The sequence below is a fragment of the Sciurus carolinensis genome, chromosome 18 (genome assembly GCF_902686445.1).
Source record: "Sciurus carolinensis chromosome 18, mSciCar1.2, whole genome shotgun sequence".
Lineage (NCBI taxonomy): Eukaryota > Metazoa > Chordata > Mammalia > Rodentia > Sciuridae > Sciurus > Sciurus carolinensis.
The window spans coordinates 28889377-28905875 of NC_062230.1; the positions used below are offsets into that span (position 1 = coordinate 28889377).

Sequence of the window (16499 nt, forward strand, 5' to 3'; positions counted from 1 at the left end):
TTTGATGGACATGCCCATCTTGCCGCCGTTCCCCGCTGCCCTCTGATTCTGTCTCCTTGCAAAACTGGAAGCTCCTTCCTGGCTTTATAAATGCACCAAGAATACAATCAGCTCTTTCCAGCGATTGACAGCTCCCTGCGCCTGCCTGCAAAGCACACACATGCGGAGCGGGCGAGAGCAGCAGGGTCTGTTTTAGAAAATGCTCTCTGCACAATGCCTGCCCGACACTCTGCAACACACCCACCCCAGGCCACAGATCCCCTCTCCATGCAAGAGCCACAGCTATCAACCCCACCCCACCCCCAGCAGCCCACAGCACAGAGGAGGAGCACCACTGTCCACGCACACGCCTCTGTGGCGCTTTGCACGAGTCATCTGGAAAATCACAGCGATTTTTAATTTTCTTAAAAATATCCTGCTCCCAGTTGTCCCTCCAAAGCAACATGCTGGCAACCCCGCCCCCCAGCAGGGTCTGCAAACAAACCGCGTGTTGCAAGGGCCTCTGTGGCTTGCAAATCAGTCTGGTCGTCTCCTTGCCTGCAACCCAAGCACCAGCTATGCTGGACTCGGGAACAGCCTGCCCCCTTCTGGTCTCCTTGGTCCAGGGGAAGGGCAGGGGCTGGGTGGGCACAACCAGAAGGGGCCAGAGCCCAGGCTCCAGCCAGAATGTATGCATATGCACTGTAACTTCTAGCGGCCCACAGCAGGGGCGGGGGTGTAGAGGCAGAACAGGAGAGAGGTAAACAAATAAAAGAAAGCACAAGTTCAGGGGCAACAACAGCCCGCAGCACGGGAGCCAACTCTCAGGGAGGGAAGAGTGAAAAAAAAAAAAAAAAGAAAAAGAAAAAAAAAAATGCATGGATGTCTATATCAGAAGGTGAAGCAACTGAGCCAGTGGGGACTCCAAGTGAGGGGCAGGAACCGAACTTGCAGAAAAACAATGCCAAGCAACTCCACAGTTGCACCTGGAATTCCAAAAGGAATTTCAAAAAGCATCGGGCATGCTCCCCCGACCTTGCCAATTGCAAACCACCCATGGCTAAACTGGCACTGAGAGAACAGGACACTAATCTGAACCCACCAAGGGTGGTGCTGGAGGATGCTCAGTAGGCCAGGGCCCTGAGAACAAGTCGGTCAGCCACCTCCTTCCCCCTCCCCATCTGTTTCAACAGGTGTAATCTCCCGAACCCCAGGTGCAAAGGGTACAGTGAGCCCCATTCCCCTCCCCAGGACCACCCCTCCGTGTGGAACACTGGGCCAGCAGTACGTGCTCCTGAACCCTCCCACCCACCTCCAGGTAGGGCCCTGAATCCAGAAAGCACGTCTAATTGTGTCTCTGCCTGAACACATTACTTTCAGTGCCAGGAGTTCAAAGGCAGGGCCTCTGAGCACCCTCCCCTGTAAATAAGAGGCTGCAGGACATGGGAATGTTCTGGTTCTCCATCAGCAATCTCACTCCACTCCCTCCTCACGAATGAGGGAAAGCCTTCCCCCTGCTACCCACAGGGCAGCGTGAAATGCCATCACATCACCTCTTGGGGCGGCTCAGCCTGTAGGCACAAAGAGCCACACTCTGGCAAAGAGGGTCGGTCAACTCCAAAGAAGTTTAGCAGATCAGAAGGCACGGGGTGTTCAAAGGCAGTCTCTGGTGAGGGCTCCCAACACGACAGAGGCACGCATTCCATCCCCACAGATCCTGGGGCCCCTCCCCACCCCGTGTCTAACATCCTTAAGGGGCTAAGCAAATCCCTGCAGGCAAGTGGCCTGATGAGGACACAGGCAGACACAACCCATCCCCATCTGTGTGCCTTAAGACAGATCACACCCGTGCACAGCTTAGACCCTGCCCCAGAGCTGAAGCCTGGGACCTCCCAGCCCTGTCTCCCTGGGCTCAGCAAGGAGCCTTCAGAAGGTGTGAAAGGTACCCCTGGAGAAGTTGGGGACAGGATAGGAAGACTAGTCAGTTCCCCACCCAGCCGACCAGATGGCCCCAGGAGATCCGCGAGAGACAGTTTCAGAGCCCTGACTGTTCACACCCAACAAGGGCAAAGAACCCACAGAAGGTGTCCTGACTGTGCTCTGACAGGCAGCTGGTGCACGGACACAAAACTGAGACAGAGACAATCCGCCAGGAGAACAGGCCATGCCCTGAAACTGCAGATGGGGAGGAGGTAAAGTCAGAGAGGGCACAGGAGACGGCAAGGTTAGAGAGAGAAGGTGGAGACCGGATGCCGAGACATCCAAAAGGGGAAACAAGAGGCTCAAAGTAAGACGGAGACCCCAGGCTGTGCACTGAGTGAGGGGCACGGTCAGGGACATGGGACACCCAGCCCAGAGCCCTTGCAAGCCTGAGCACAGGAGGGCTCAGCGGGCTGCGCCCAACTCGCCAAGACCAAGAGGCAGCTGCGGGAGCCACCCGTGAACGGCGGCGGCGGGCGCCGGGCACGATCCACGCACTCGGGCAGGGAGCGGGGCACAACACCTACAGGCAGCGAGCAAGTCGGGCGCCCAGCAAGAGTGACGAGGAACAGGAACCCAGCCCGGCTCCGGCGGCCCTCAGAGCGCCTCCTCTGGAGACAACTTCCCCAGACCCCAAGGGGGCAGTCCTCAGACTCGGGACGGGGCAGCGCACGACCCCCGGGCCCGCCCGGGGAACGAGGAGTGCGGGGCGCGCGGGTGCGAAGCGCTGCCGCCGACCGCGGCTCGGGGCTGGGGGGCGTGGGGCCGTGCCGCCTCCCTCCCTCCCTCCGTCCCCGCAGGGCATCTTACCGGCTGCGCCCGGCCGGGCAGCGCCCCGCGGCTGGCCGGCTGCTGCGCGCGGGCTTCTCCGGGGCCGCCTCCCCGCGCCCGCGCCGGGGGCCCCCGTCCTCCTCGTCCTCCTCCTCCTCCGCCGCCGCCGCCGCCTCCTCCCCGGGCTGCAGCCGGCTCGGCGGGCAGGTCCCGGCGCTCGCGGCGCGGGGCCGGGGCCGGGGGCGGCTGCTCGTTGCCGCCGGCCGCTGCGCCCCCGCGGCGCTCGCCGGCCCCGGAGTCGAGGCTGCTGAAATTCCACACGACCAGCGTCTGCAGCAGCAGCACGGTGAGCGCCGCGAGCAGCGCCGAGTGCGAGCGCCGGGCCAGCCTCCGGGCGCACGGCGCCGCCACCATCTTCGGAGCGCGGCGGGGCGAGCGAGCGAGCGGGCGCGGGGACCCCGGCGCGCTCCGGCCGCCCCCGCGCTCCCCGCGGCTCCCGCGGGCCCGGCCGCCGCTCGGGCTCCCGCTCGGCCCCGCCGCCGCCTCGGCTCGCCGCTGCTCCGCCGCCGCCGCCGCCGCCGCCGCCGCCTCCTCCGCCGCGGCGCGGAGTTTTCAGACGGGCAGGGACCCGGACGTCACCAGGAGGAGGGGAGGGCGGGAGGCGGGCGCCGGGAGGCCGCGGAGGGGCGCGGGCGCGCGCGGGGACGGGGCGCGCGGGGAGGGGCGCGGGCCCGCGCGGCTCCCGCTCCCCACAGCCCTGGCCCGGGCGGGGGGGCGGCGGGGAAGGGGCCGGGGGCCGCGGGAGGGCGGGGCCGGGGGCGGGGCGGAGGGCGGAGAAAGCGGAGGGCGGGCCGGGAAGGGGGCGGGGGCGGCCGGAGCCGGCAGACGCCCCCAGGACGTGGGGGCGGGGAAGGGGCCGGGTCCCGCCGCCGAGAAGCAGCCTGGGCAGGAAAACAGGGGCGCCTGGGGCCGAGGGGTTCCGCTCGGACGCAGGGGAGGTCGGCAAGCGAGGGGTTCGGAGAACCCGAGTTCCAAGTGGGAGCACGCAGGAGGCGGAGGTGCTGGCGGCTCCCCGCCGGGACCGCTGGTCCCGGGATCGTCTGCGGGCGCCAAGACGTGATGGACAGTTCAGGAGTGTCAAAGCCCGGGAAGGTCCCGGATCGCGCGGCCCGACCCCTGGTCCCGGCTTGAAGGAGAGGGGAGGAAGGAGGCTTTGAATGAGCCTCCGGAGTTAATCACCGTGAGCGCCTAGGGTGACTCCTGAGTCACCCCTCCCTCCAGTGCCCACGACGTACTGAGTGCTCACTGAGTCACTTCTCTCTCTGGTCCCCAGCGACTCACAAGCCAAGGACTCCAAATCCAGTTGGCAAGTAAGTGCTTTAGTGGCAAAAGGAGTTTTCCCAACCTTCACAGGCTGCAAGCCCAGAAGTCTGGCCCGGGAGCCGCCTCCCCAGCCCTTCTCCCTGTCCATCCGGAAGCGCCTTGCTGCCTGCACAGGACTCAGGTCCTGCAGGAACAAGTCTTGCTTTGTAAAGAGTCCTCTCCCATCCTGGCTGATCTGCCCGGGTGACCTTGAGCCACCAGGCCTCCTCCCTGGGCCTTAGCTTCCTCCTCTGTTGGTGTGGGTTTACACGGAATGATCTCCTGCCTTCTCTGACTCAGTGTTTCCAACCCGTCCCTCCCTTGTCCCCTTGCCCAGGTTTTGTGCCGAGTGGTGAGTCCATGGGATGGGGTTGGCCTCTGGTGTGGGACTCAGCCTTGGGAGAGTCCAGCAGCAAGCAAGCCCTCCATTTGTAAGTGGGGGACTTGGGGTGAAGCTTTGCCTCTTGTTCTCTGTGCTTGTAATTCATCCTAATTTTAAAGGCAAGAAAGTGGATTATAAAGAGACTAGATCAGAGGATGAGGCAAGCAGTGGAAAGAGCCAGCCAGTCCCTTCCTCTCCTGGAACCTCCCTGAACACTGACCTCCTGTGGGATGCCGGGCCAGGCACAGGAATCCAAAGGTGGATAAGGCTTGGTCTCACCTGCACAGAGCTTGTGGTCCAGGGGAGCCACGTGCAGGTAGGGATCGCGTGGTTACCCAACCTGCTTCCCGCAGGGGTGGTAAAGTCCCAGCTGGAGGCAGCCGTGGGAGCATCTGCAGCCTGGCCTGACCAAGCACGAGGCCTCCCCTGTGGGCTCGGCACCCCTGACCAGGAGTGAAGAGCAGAGGTGGGCCAGTAATCAAATATCTATTCTGTCTTTAAAAGAGACTGGCGGGTCACGTAACCGAACATTCCAGAGTGAAGGCTTCAGGGGAGGCTGGATCCGGCACTTCAGAACCATCACCTCGGAGTCCTTTTCTTCCCGTCTCACCTCTCTGCCTCCCAGGGGTCCCCTTCGTTTGGGGGTGTTATGCCCGGCCTCGGTTGCTGAGACTATTTTATCCTGTTATGTCCAGCCCTGGGAAAAAGCATCAGTATTTCCCAGGCTTGGATGGACTGATTTCTCTCCAACTGAACCATGGTTAGGTCCTAGGCCACCCTAAACCGATCCTTGTGACCAGGAAGATGGAGTTTGCTGGTTAGCTTGGCCAAAAGCCCATGCTTGCCCCCTGCAGTGTGGTGACCCCAGCGTCCCTGCAGCTATTCGAATGCTTGATAGGGATCGAGTCTTCCTGGGAGGTGGCCGGAGGGTAGCCTGCCAGGAGGCCTCACAACTCGGGCCAGTCACCCCCCTTCCCAGTGTCTTTATTGCCAAGTGAGTGGTTGGATGAGCTGGTCCCCAAACCGTGCCATGTCCCCAGACCTGTTCTAATCCGAGCTTGCCAACCCCGGCAGGGGTGGCCTGAGGATCACGGGCACTGCTGCCCTCTGGCCTGTCTGGGCTTCACGGGCTCCACTGCACGTTCCCCCCCAAGACGAACCGTTGTTGCCTGGGTTCCTCCGGTGTGGCACACTTAACCGGCAGCCCTTGGGGCCCAGACTGATTCAGCTCCCCTGGGGGCCCCGGGCTTCAGGACCGAGGTTGAGGATCCGGGGCCTCAGGTCCCTGGAGAAAGAGAGTTGTTTGTTTCTCTTGACTCATAAAAAGACACACCAGAAGGAGGTTTAGAAGCTTCGGGCAGGTTATGGGCACCCTAAACAGCTTATGTGATGTTTTTAGGATGAAAAATTACCCAAGAGAGGAGAGCCGCTGGGGACACCAGCACTGTCTGCCGGCCCCAGACGGACAGCACTTCAGACATTGTCAGGGCGACAAAGACGATTGGCAGGTGGCTTGGGGGTGGGGGGAGAGGGTGAGTCGGGTGTGTCTGTAACGCCCCTCTCGGTACAAGGGGACCATTTGGTTTGGGTAGCACTGGGACTCCTGGAAGCAACAGATGGCTCTTAGGTTTACTATGCCAAGCAGAGCAAGAGCAGCCACTTTGGGCTAGGAGAAGCCCTGCTCGCGGCTCTCTGGGTGGGGAAGGTGAGACAGGGACCCTGATGGATAAGACAGAGCCCAGTACTGCCTGAGACTGGCCGTGGCCCTAGCCATGGCTGCGAGGTTCCTGGGAATTTTTCAAGTTCATTCAGTCATTCAACCAACAGACATTGGACCCTATTTATGCCAGGCCTCAAAATATAGAGATGAAGAGAACTGCCCGAGGAACTTTCCTTTTTAAATACAGTTCCTAGGCTCATGTGACGGGGAGCCCGCGCTCAGAAGACATCCCCACTGATTTGTGGGGTTCCCTTCCCACCCCAAATCCCAACGTGTGTCATCCTCTAAGTGAGGGAAGAGTGGACCATTATCCATAGCTCTGGGCTGCTGGATGGGCCCTGCCCTGAGCTGGGGGCCTGGGACATGGGAAGAGGGGCCCTTCACACCGCTGGCGCTGTCCCACAGGGGCGGGGCTGCGGGAGTAGCAGCTGCAGGGCCAGGGCTCCAACCCGGAGCCGAGAGGTTCAGCCTCCTCATCACAACCTCTCCACGCCTCCACCGTCAGATGGGGCTCCTGATAAGGGGGCCTTTGTCCCCCCCATAGGCTTGCATGAGAGAACTCCCGTTCTGTATCCAGACCGGCACGTAGTAAGTGCTCAGGAAATGCCGGACGTCAGCGAACAGCCCAGGGAGAGCGTGGGGAGTGTCGGAGCAGGCAGGAGGGCTGCCTGGAGGAAGTAGCCCTGAGCCCAGTCCTCGGCTCTGGCGGGAGACTGCAGGCCCCCAAGACCAGGGCCTTGTCTGGTCCCCTCATCCTGAGGCTTTGTGCAGCGAGGGCCTGGGTGGGCGCTGGCTGTGGGATGGACACACGCTCGTTCCGGGGGGGCAGGTGGCAGGAGCCGGTGGCTGGGGCTGGTTTTCCTGTGGTTGTTAAGCAGGTCGCTTCTGTCCCTGAGCATCAGTGCTCTCACCTGGAAAAGGTGAGGGAACAGAAGAGCTGGTCCTCAGCATGTCTCAAGCGGGGCGGGGAAGCGGGCCCTGTGTGTGACGACGGGTCCTCTATTCTGTATGAAACGGTGGGCACTGCGGAAGGAACCCCCCAGCGCTCCTGTCACAGGGGTGTCAGAGAACTGGGGCGCCTCAGGACTTCCGCCGGATTTGAATAACTTCAGACGAAGAGTCAAATTTAGTGAAAAGGCACGGTCTCTTTTTTTATCTCGAACACGTGTGTCATTTTAGTTTATTAGAGTCTGTTTGTTCCCAGACTCCGCCAATCGACCTGCCTTTTGCTCTTAAAGAAGTCCCTGCAAGTTTCACTTCTGCATGGAAGCAGGAGTGGGGACCAGGTGGCCTACCTGCTTCTGAGCGTCGCTGTGGGGGCAGGGACCGCCTCCCGCCCCTAGGAGTCTCACTCTCCAGCAAGTTCTGGCCAGCCCCAGGATTCCTGGGCATGTGGTCAGAGGGTCCAGCGCGACAAAGGCCCCGTGACCCGTGAGCACAGGCTGTGGACAGGCATCACCCGGACCCCCGACGCCCCGTTCAGGAGAAGGAAGTGGTCTCTGGTCAGATCACAGCATGACCCACCCACCGCCAGGTGCCCAACTGTGCGACTGCAACCCGCCGGTTTTCAGGCGAATGGTCTCCGCGGCGCATCAGCAGAGGGAGCTCTAGGTAGCCGATAGCTTCCTCTGACCGCGGTTTCCTGTAGGAAAAGCCCGGGTCCTGAGCACAGCTGCTGTCCAGCGTGGGTGCCCAAGGAAACCTCACCAATCTGCAAGGACGGGGTCCGGGGTCACGCTGGAGGGGAGAGGGCGAAGGGAGACACAGATGGAGAGTCAGCACCCACCGCGCCGCCCCAGGGCCCCTGACCTTGCTCTTCACCAGCACCTGGGCCCGGAGAGGTCTCGGCCTTCGCAGGAGCCCTGCCTGGCTCTGATGCGCGAGAACCGGCAAGTCCACGTCTCGAACGAGATTGGCCACATTTTCCTTTAAAATAAATGCCCGTCTTGTGTGCAGTGCCTAATCTGGCTTCTGACAATGCCCGGGACAGCTCGATGAGTAGCCATGACGATAAGAAGTATTGATTGAGCACTTGCTGGATGCCAAGTCCTGTCTTGCAGACTTCAAACCAAGTGCATTCGCCAAATGTTTATTGAGAAACTACTTGGTGCACAGGTGGGGCTTATGCTGGGGATTCTGAGGTCCAACCAGGGCTAAGACTTGGGAGGCGCCTGCGGCCGCGGAGCCACACTCTGCGGACAGAGGGGTGAGAGGAGAAGATATGCATCGCGGGGGGGCGGTCTCAGGGACAGGGAAGGGCGCCGTGAAGCAGAGGGTGGTCTGCCAGAGTGACTGCAGCAAGACGGGAAGGCCCCAGGAGACCGCGAGGTCAGGGCCCTGCGTGGGAGACGCGGCTGCTGGAAGACCCCTGCGAGCTGACTCCCGTGTGCCTCGTCCCTGAGTCGAGTCACTGGATCTGCTGGTGTCTGAATGGGTGTCAGTCCCGCCGGGATGTGTGCATAGCTGAGCGCCACGTCCGCTCTCCTTTCTGGTCGCGTTTTCCTCCAAAGGCGATTAATAAAAACTGAACTGCTGAGCAGGTGAAGCTCCCGTGGCTGTGGAGTCCCTTCGGAAAGAGGCCACGAAAGGAGGAACACGTTAAAAACGCGTCATCTCACCCCAAAAAAGAGCTCGAAATAATCCTTTAGATTGAGATCCAATGAATGATGCTTAAAAACTCAAAGCGTTTCCTCCAAATACCTGTTACCCTCGTTCACCTGCCCTCCCATCCTCCTCAAGGTACCTTGAGCCAAGGTCAGCGCCGTGACCCCTGTGGCACATCCCCAACCTGTGTGGCCTCCTCCTCCTCCCCTTCCTCCCCTCCTCCTCCCCCTCCTCCTCCTTCCCTCCTCTCCTCCTCTTGCTTCTCCTCTTCCTCCTCCTCTTGCCCCTCCTCCTCCCCTTCCTCCCCTCCTCTCCCCTCCTCTTCCTCCCCTCCCTCTCCCCTCCTCTTCCTCCTCCCATCTCCTCCTCCTCCTCCTCTTCTCCTCCTCCCCCTCCTCCTCCTCTCCTCACCTTCTCCCTCCCCCTCCTCCCCTCCTCCTCCTCTCATCTCCTCTCTCCTCCTCCCTTCCCCTCCTCCCCCTTCTCCTCCTCCTCTCCCCCTCCTCCTCCTTCCCTCCTCTCCTCCTCTTGCTTCTCCTCTTCCTCCTCCTCTTGCCCCTCCTCCTCCCCTTCCTCCCCTCCTCTCCCCTCCTCTTCCTCCCCTCCTCTCCCCTCCTCTTCCTCCTCCCATCTCCTCCTCCTCCTCCCTTCTCCTCCTCCCCCTCCTCCTCCTCTCCTCACCTTCTCCCTCCCCCTCCTCCCCTCCTCCTCCTCTCCTCTCCTCTCTCCTCCTCCCTTCCCCTCCTCCCCCTTCTCCTCCTCCTCTCCCCCTCCTCCTCCTTCCCTCCTCTCCTCCTCTTGCTTCTCCTCTTCCTCCTCCTCTTGCCCCTCCTCCGCCTCCTCCTCCTCCTCCCATTCTCCTCCTCCTCCTCTTCTCCTCCTCCCTCCTCCTCCTCGCCTCACCTTCTCCCTCCCCCTCCCCCTCCTCCCCCTCCCCCTCCTCCCCTCCCCTTCCCCCTCCCCTCCTCCCCTCCTCCTGTCCCCTCCTCCCCTCTCCTCCTCCCTCCTCCTCCCCTCCCCTCCTCCCTCCTCCTCCTCTTTCTCCTCCTCCTCCTCTCCCCTCCTCCCCTCCTCTTATTTCCAGAGTCTCTCCCATCACTCTTATTTCCATACCTAAGGACTCTGTTCCAAACAGGCTTAAGCAAAATGGGGATTTATTGGAGAGCTAGTTGAAACATCATAGTCGGCGAGCTGCTTACCAAATGCTCAACTCTTTTCTTCTTTGGTAAAAGATTCCGATTTCATTTGGAGAGACAATGTGCCCCAAATCCAAAACAATGGTCCCCAGCCTCCCTGTAGTTAGGCGTGATGTGAGAGAGGAGAGCAGATACTACACTGGAGGAGCTCCCAAGAAATCGTCTGGGAAAGGGTGCTAAACAAGTTAAGGTGATTTCCCTTTTGCCCCTTGTTATTCTCATTCTTTTTAACCTGGAATGTAGAAAGGATAACTGGTACTCTAGCAGCCATCTTGTGACTATGAGGATAGAGGGCAGGGTTAGAGGTGATAAACCAGAGAAATAGAAGCAGTCTGGGTCCTTAATGTCCTTATGATCTGCGTTGTCTGGTCCACCTTCTCCTTCTCTCACTGTCCTTCTTCACGCTGGTTTACCTGAACGTAGGAGAAAGGTGCGTTGGCCTGCTAGCTCATTCTGCCTGGTGTGTCTCCCTCCCTTACCTTGTTTAAATGGGTGCACAGATGTCCCCTTCTGCTTTAAGCCTCCCTGACTATTCCAGTGGAATCACAGTGGCCCAGCCAACACTACCAGTCACCTTGACTTTGCTGTTTTCTGTACCACTACCCCATTTTCTGTATAAGTCACCATCCTGTGTATGGTGGGTCTGTCTCACCCCAGTGGATTGCAAACTCCAGAAGAGAAACTCCGTCTTCTCTTCCCTGGTGCTAAGTCCTTGGCACACTGAAGTTTTCAGTTAATGCGTGCATGTTGGGGATTGGACCCCGGGTGCTTGACCACTGAGCCACATCTCCAGCTCTTTTTATTGTTTGATTGTGAGACAGGGCCTCGCTAAGTTGCTTGGGGTCTGGCTGAGTTGCTGAGGCCAGCCTTGAACTTGTGATCCTCCTGTGTCAGCCTCCCCAGTCGCTGGGATTCCAGGCTTGGGCCACCGTGCCCAGAGGTTTTCAGTTATTTTATTATTTTTTTTTAATCAGTGAATGACTTCCTGTCACCGTCCAAAGGCATCTCAGCAAGGGGCGGTTGTCCTGTTTGAATAGCTGCTCGCAGGGACCCATCAGCTACAGGGAAAGGTCATGAAAGGAGACAGAGGACCCGTGTTAACTGTGCCATGAGGTCGGATGCCAGGCCCTCCTGGAGAAGAAGATTCTAGATCCAAACCAGCCAGGTCTGAAACCTGCACCCGCTCCTCGCTAACTCTGGGACCTCGGATAAGCTGCTTCCTGTCCCTGTTTCTTCCTTGTCCACGAAGCTGCTCGACGCTGTCCTCTCCTCTTAGGGTTATCAGGAGACTAAATAAACGAACTCATGTTCAACAGCACTTGAAGCAGCACCAGGCACCTAGCAACGCCAAGAATAAGACCTGAAAACTATTAGAAAAACAATGAGGACTTGATAAAATAAATACATACAGAGCGGGAGAAATCAATACACTCGTTTTCATAGCAGGCAGATAAACAGAAACAGGACAAGTAGGAATGTGGAGAAATTGCAGCCTACAAACTCAATGTCTCAGCTTCCCAGAGAAGCAGACTCACCTTAATAGAAAATAAGTACTATTTTCTTGCAATCACAAAATACTTTATATACCTGGACACAAAGAAAACCTCAACAAATGAAAGAAGAGATTTCCCTCAAGCCAAATTAATCTCCATCATAATCCAATAATATTAGACATTTTATTGTTTTATTCCCCCCTCTCTCTCCCACTTTCACTTTTTTTTCCTCCTTATTTCTCTCTAACTTCCACACATCAGGGAAAAAATTTAACCTTTGGCTTTCTAACCTGGTTTATTTCACTTGGCATGACAATCTCCAGTTCCAACCATTTACCAGCAAATGCCATAACTTCATTCATCTTCATGGCTGAGTAATATTCCATTGTATAGATATAACATGTTTTCTTTGTCCATTCATCTGTTGAAGGACACCTAGGTTGATTCCTAGCTTAACAATTATCAATTGTGCTGCTATAAACATCGATGTGGTAATGTCACTGTAGTGTGCTGATTTTAATTCTTTGGGTATAAACTGAGGAGTAACTGGATCAAATGGTAGTTCCATGTTTTTTGAGAAATCTGCATACTGCTTTCCAGAGTAGTTACACTCATTTGCAGTCCCACCAACAATATGTTAATTTAAATAACTTTAAAATTGAGAAACAATCCTAGATGATAAAAATCGACCCAGAAAACAGGGCTGGGGCTATAGCTCAGTGATAGAGCCCTTGTCTTGCATGTGTAAGGCCCTGGGCTCCATCCCCAGCTCCACCAGAGACAAACATTTTATACCAAGAACTAGAGGATACAGCCAAGGTTAAAGTCAGAGGAATATTAAATTAAATCTGGGTAGTCAGACTATAATGTCTTCACGATAAAGAATAACTCATTAAAACAATAAGGGAATTTATTATGCACCCAGGAGGTTGACGTGAGAACAAAGAAAACTAAATAAATTTTAGATAGAAAATTAATAATGTTAGAAACTGCGCTTAATGAAATAAAAAGCACAAACACGGAAAGGAAAAATAAATTCAGAAACTGCCTCCCCCGTGTTCATTGTGCTGGGAAGGAGCCCAGGGTCTTGCAGGTGCTGGGTGAGCACACTGCTACCATCCCCAGTCCCCTGAGAGCTCATGTTTAAAATACCAAATAACTCCCCCAAACCCGATTTAGAAAAAAATATAGAATGTATTGTTATGTAAAAAAAGAAAACTAAAATTACAGGAGAGAAGGAAAATGCAGGAGAAAATACCACATGCAGCTCTAAGCCCAAACGTGAAAACCTAGATTAAATGGTGGAGTTTTTGAAATCAGTGTATAAATGACCCAAGGCAAGGCAGAAAAGTGGAAGCAACCAGGTGCTAAGGAGAGATGGAAGGTTTGCCATCGACAAAGCCCCACCTGTCAGAGAGCTGAGTCCCCCATCATCTTACCTAACCAAGATTCCCCTTTATGATTTAAATAATTCCCAGTCACACACAGTGGTTCTCTTGGATTGAACTCCAGGGCAGGGTCACCTGGCAAATGATGTTCCAGCTCCACCCCAGAAACCCCTATCCAGGTGGCCTGGGGTAGCCAGACACCGGTGTCTTGGAAGAGCTACCCAGGTGAAGTTCATACGCAAGACCAGATCCATGACTTCTGTCCTAAGGCAACTCAGAGATTCCTTAAAAACCCGATTCCAGTAAAGACAGGTGCCAGAAAAGCAAACTGCAGGTAAATTTCACTTATGAAATAAAGGCAAATCTCCTGAGTCCACTACCATATCAAAAGAATAATACAATATGACCCGGTAGGACTTATTCCAGGGATTCGAGGCTGGCTTGAATCTAATATTAACACAGCCCATGAACTTCGTCAATAATTAAAGATGAAGCTGAGAAGTCATTTGACTACATTGGGTAGTCACTCCTTACAAGATACAAGTAAAACATTTGTAGAAGGAAATTACCTAAATGTAATTAAGGTTATTAAACAAAACAAGCAAACCAAGATTCAAATTGACTAAAGTTAAAACACTCAAATAATTACAGAGGTTCTTATAAATGCCAAGTAAGAAAACAAACAAACAAAAAAATCAGTGTAAGCATTAGGAGAAAAAAAAGAAACTACATTTCTTTTTTAATGGGTGGTTTGTTGTAAAATAAAGAAAACTAATGACTAATAAGAAAGAAATAACCCTACTAGAACCAATAAGAGCGTGAGTAAGGTAACTGGAAACAACACAAATATACAACTGTGAATAACCTTTGTCTATACGGGTAATAGACACCTCGAAATGGATGTGGAGGAAACTATTCTAGCCACAGAGCACTAGATATGAAGCCAGTTATAAAATAACATGGGAAGACACTCAAGAAGAGAGATTTAAGAAGGACATGAGAAAACCCATTGAAATCAGTGAACTTCCACATCTCAGTGAATTTCATAAAACGAGATGCTTATGACCAGGAAATAAACACCATGTTCCTGTGTGGGCGAAGAGGGATAGAAAACATAAATCTTAGAAAAATCAATCAAATTAACCTAAAATTCCAGGTTCAGTTAAAATATCAATCATTTATTTTTAATGGTGGGGGAGGGGAAGTAAGAGATTGGATTCAACACATGCTGCAGAAAATGCCCAGAGTAGCCCAAAATGAGCATGTACTTACTTGCATCCAGGTGAACACACGAGTCGGGAAAGCACTCTCAAGTCAAGCACAAACACATGATTATGGTGCTGCTGGCTTAGGAAAAACAGATCGGTGTGAGAAAACCCAAAGATAATTCTTGAACCCAGTAGAAAAATGCAGTGTGTTTGAAAAATGTTGCTAGCCCAGCAGATTATCCATCGAAAGAAAATAAAGCTGGGCTCCTACCTTCCAGCATGTGTGAAAAAAAAAGAGAGAAGAACTCTAGATGGATTAAAGGCTGGAATGTAAAGGAAATGAAATGATAAAAAAGATTTTAAAGAGAAAGCAATAAAAGAGAACGCACACGCTTTACGGATAAAGTACAATCGTGAGGAGCAGAGGGCCGGACAGGCTTAAAAAAGGAAAAGACAATTTTGAGCAAACTGAGCCCATGATAAAGTGTAAGGACGATGTTTAGCATTCATCCAAAACCATGCTGGCTGACCAGGGAGTGGTCAGCACACAGAGTCCTGAGTCACACTGTCAGCTGAGTGAGCCTGAAAACACCCTACTCCTTTTTTTGCTGTGCTGGGGATTGAACCCAGGACCTTGTGCTTATAAGGCAAGCACTCTACCAACTGAGCTACACCCCGCCCCCTGAAAGCACCTCTATACTAAGTGACGAAGCTGCACAAGAGACCACACGCCACGCGACAATGTTCTCTACGTGAACCGTCGGGAACAGGAGACCCACGGAGACAGAAAGCAGATTCATGCATGCGGGGGTGGGGGAGGACCAATAATGGCATGATCCTGACTTCAGGGGAAAAGAAACTCTCTGAAATTACCTGTGGTGATGGTCACAGATCTCTGCCAATGCGCTAAAACAGGCGCATTTTGATCGCATGCAGATTATATCTCAATGAATCTGTTGAAACATGAACGCCCCCACCCACCTCAGTTCACGAGCGACACAGAGCAGAGGGTGTCCTATTCCACCGGCGTGAAACTGCTGGGGTGTTTTGTTTTTCTAGAATCGGGACGTGCCCTTCCAAGTAGGTCAAGTGTTAGAAATCTACAATGGAGCCGGGCGCGCTGGCCCACGCCTGTGATCCTGGTGGCTCGGGAGGCCGAGGCAGGAGGATGGTGAGTTCAAAGCCAGCCTCAGCTACTTAGCGAGGCCCTAAGCAACCCTGTCTCTGGATATAATATGACAAAACAGAAAAGAAAGAAAGCTACAAGGGAGGCCAGTAAAGCGCCAGGACCTAGACCTTCACCATGTCTAGGTGAGGACCTGCCTGAGGACCGCATGTGCCAGCCCTGGAGACCAGGATGCTCCCCGTGTGGCCTCGGATTCCTTATCTGCAAACTGGGGCCGGGCGTCCCATTTCACAGATAAGGCGTCCATGGCAATCAGAATCAGCGGCGTCTATGGAAATAGATTTATTTTTATTTACGACGTCTTTTCTGTATGCACCTGTGTTTGTTTTATCTGTGTACGTATGCACACACAGACATTTTTGGTTTTAAACCCACCTGCCCTATTATCCGCCGCCAATTGTCCTTTAGCAAATTAATGATGTCAAGCCCTTTAATCGCTAGAAAGAGAGAAAATTGCTGGCGGCTCCCAAAGTCATTTAAAAGCTGGGCAGAAAATGCCCACTCTCTTTCCACTGTCTCATCAGGGCACCAAGGACAGGTGGAAGAGGACTAAAGGTCACTCGCAGGCTCAGAATACAGTCCGCCTCCCCCGGTTCCTTTCAAGGACAATGGACGTTCCTCCATGCATTGGACGGGACCTCCCGCACACTGAGTTCCGTCGGTTCCAGGAAGGCCTTGCTGCAGGTGAGCACAGCCAAGGAGTCCTGGTCAGAAAAGGCCACTGACTTCCAGGGCAAAGACGGAAATGTGTTTTTCCGGAGGCTGAGTTTGTTTAAAATCGGTGCCATGGGAGGGGGAGCTGAAGCGCCCTCTGCCTTGACGGGGACGCGCATGTGGACAGGTGAGCTGCTCTGTGTACCTGAGGTGTGTACTTCACTCACTTTATAGAGAGAGCGAGAGATTGGAATGTAAGTCAAGAAAATGTTCCCATGTGCGAAAGATCCCTCACCTGCAAAGACGGCCGTTCCAGCCTCCGCAGAGGCCACACGCCGGAGCGACCTGCCTTTCAACACTGTGGCCAAAACCAGCCGACAAGCCAGCACAACCAGTACTGCCTAATGGTCCGGCACATGGTGGCAAATCCGTTAACTGGAATATTTCTGCAGCGACTGAAATACAAAGAGTGTGCAAAAACATGGAGAAAAAACATGGAGAAACACTAGGCCATAAAGTGATATGAAAATCAGGAGGTACGGTCTCTGGATATAATGCACAGACTTGACAACACAC

The 16499-nt window shown here is 54.8% G+C and overlaps 1 protein-coding gene and 1 non-coding gene across 3 annotated transcripts in view; both read right to left on the reverse strand.

Annotated features, from left to right (window-relative positions):
- Nucleotides 1-3371, reverse strand: part of Xylt1 (xylosyltransferase 1) — a 262914-nt gene extending 259543 nt beyond the window's left edge. The window contains exon 1 of one of the 2 annotated variants that reach the window (XM_047533540.1): nt 2770-3371. In XM_047533540.1, coding sequence (XP_047389496.1) covers nt 2770-3144 — 375 coding nt within the window. In that variant the 5' untranslated portion in view covers nt 3145-3371. The remainder of the gene's footprint in view (nt 1-2769) is intronic. The other variant, XM_047533539.1, reaches the window with a different exon arrangement.
- Nucleotides 3372-14689: 11318 nt separating this feature from the next.
- On the reverse strand, nt 14690-14758 carry Trnai-uau (transfer RNA isoleucine (anticodon UAU)). The gene has a single exon. It is a non-coding gene; the product is annotated as a tRNA-Ile (tRNA).
- Nucleotides 14759-16499: the final 1741 nt, after the last annotated feature.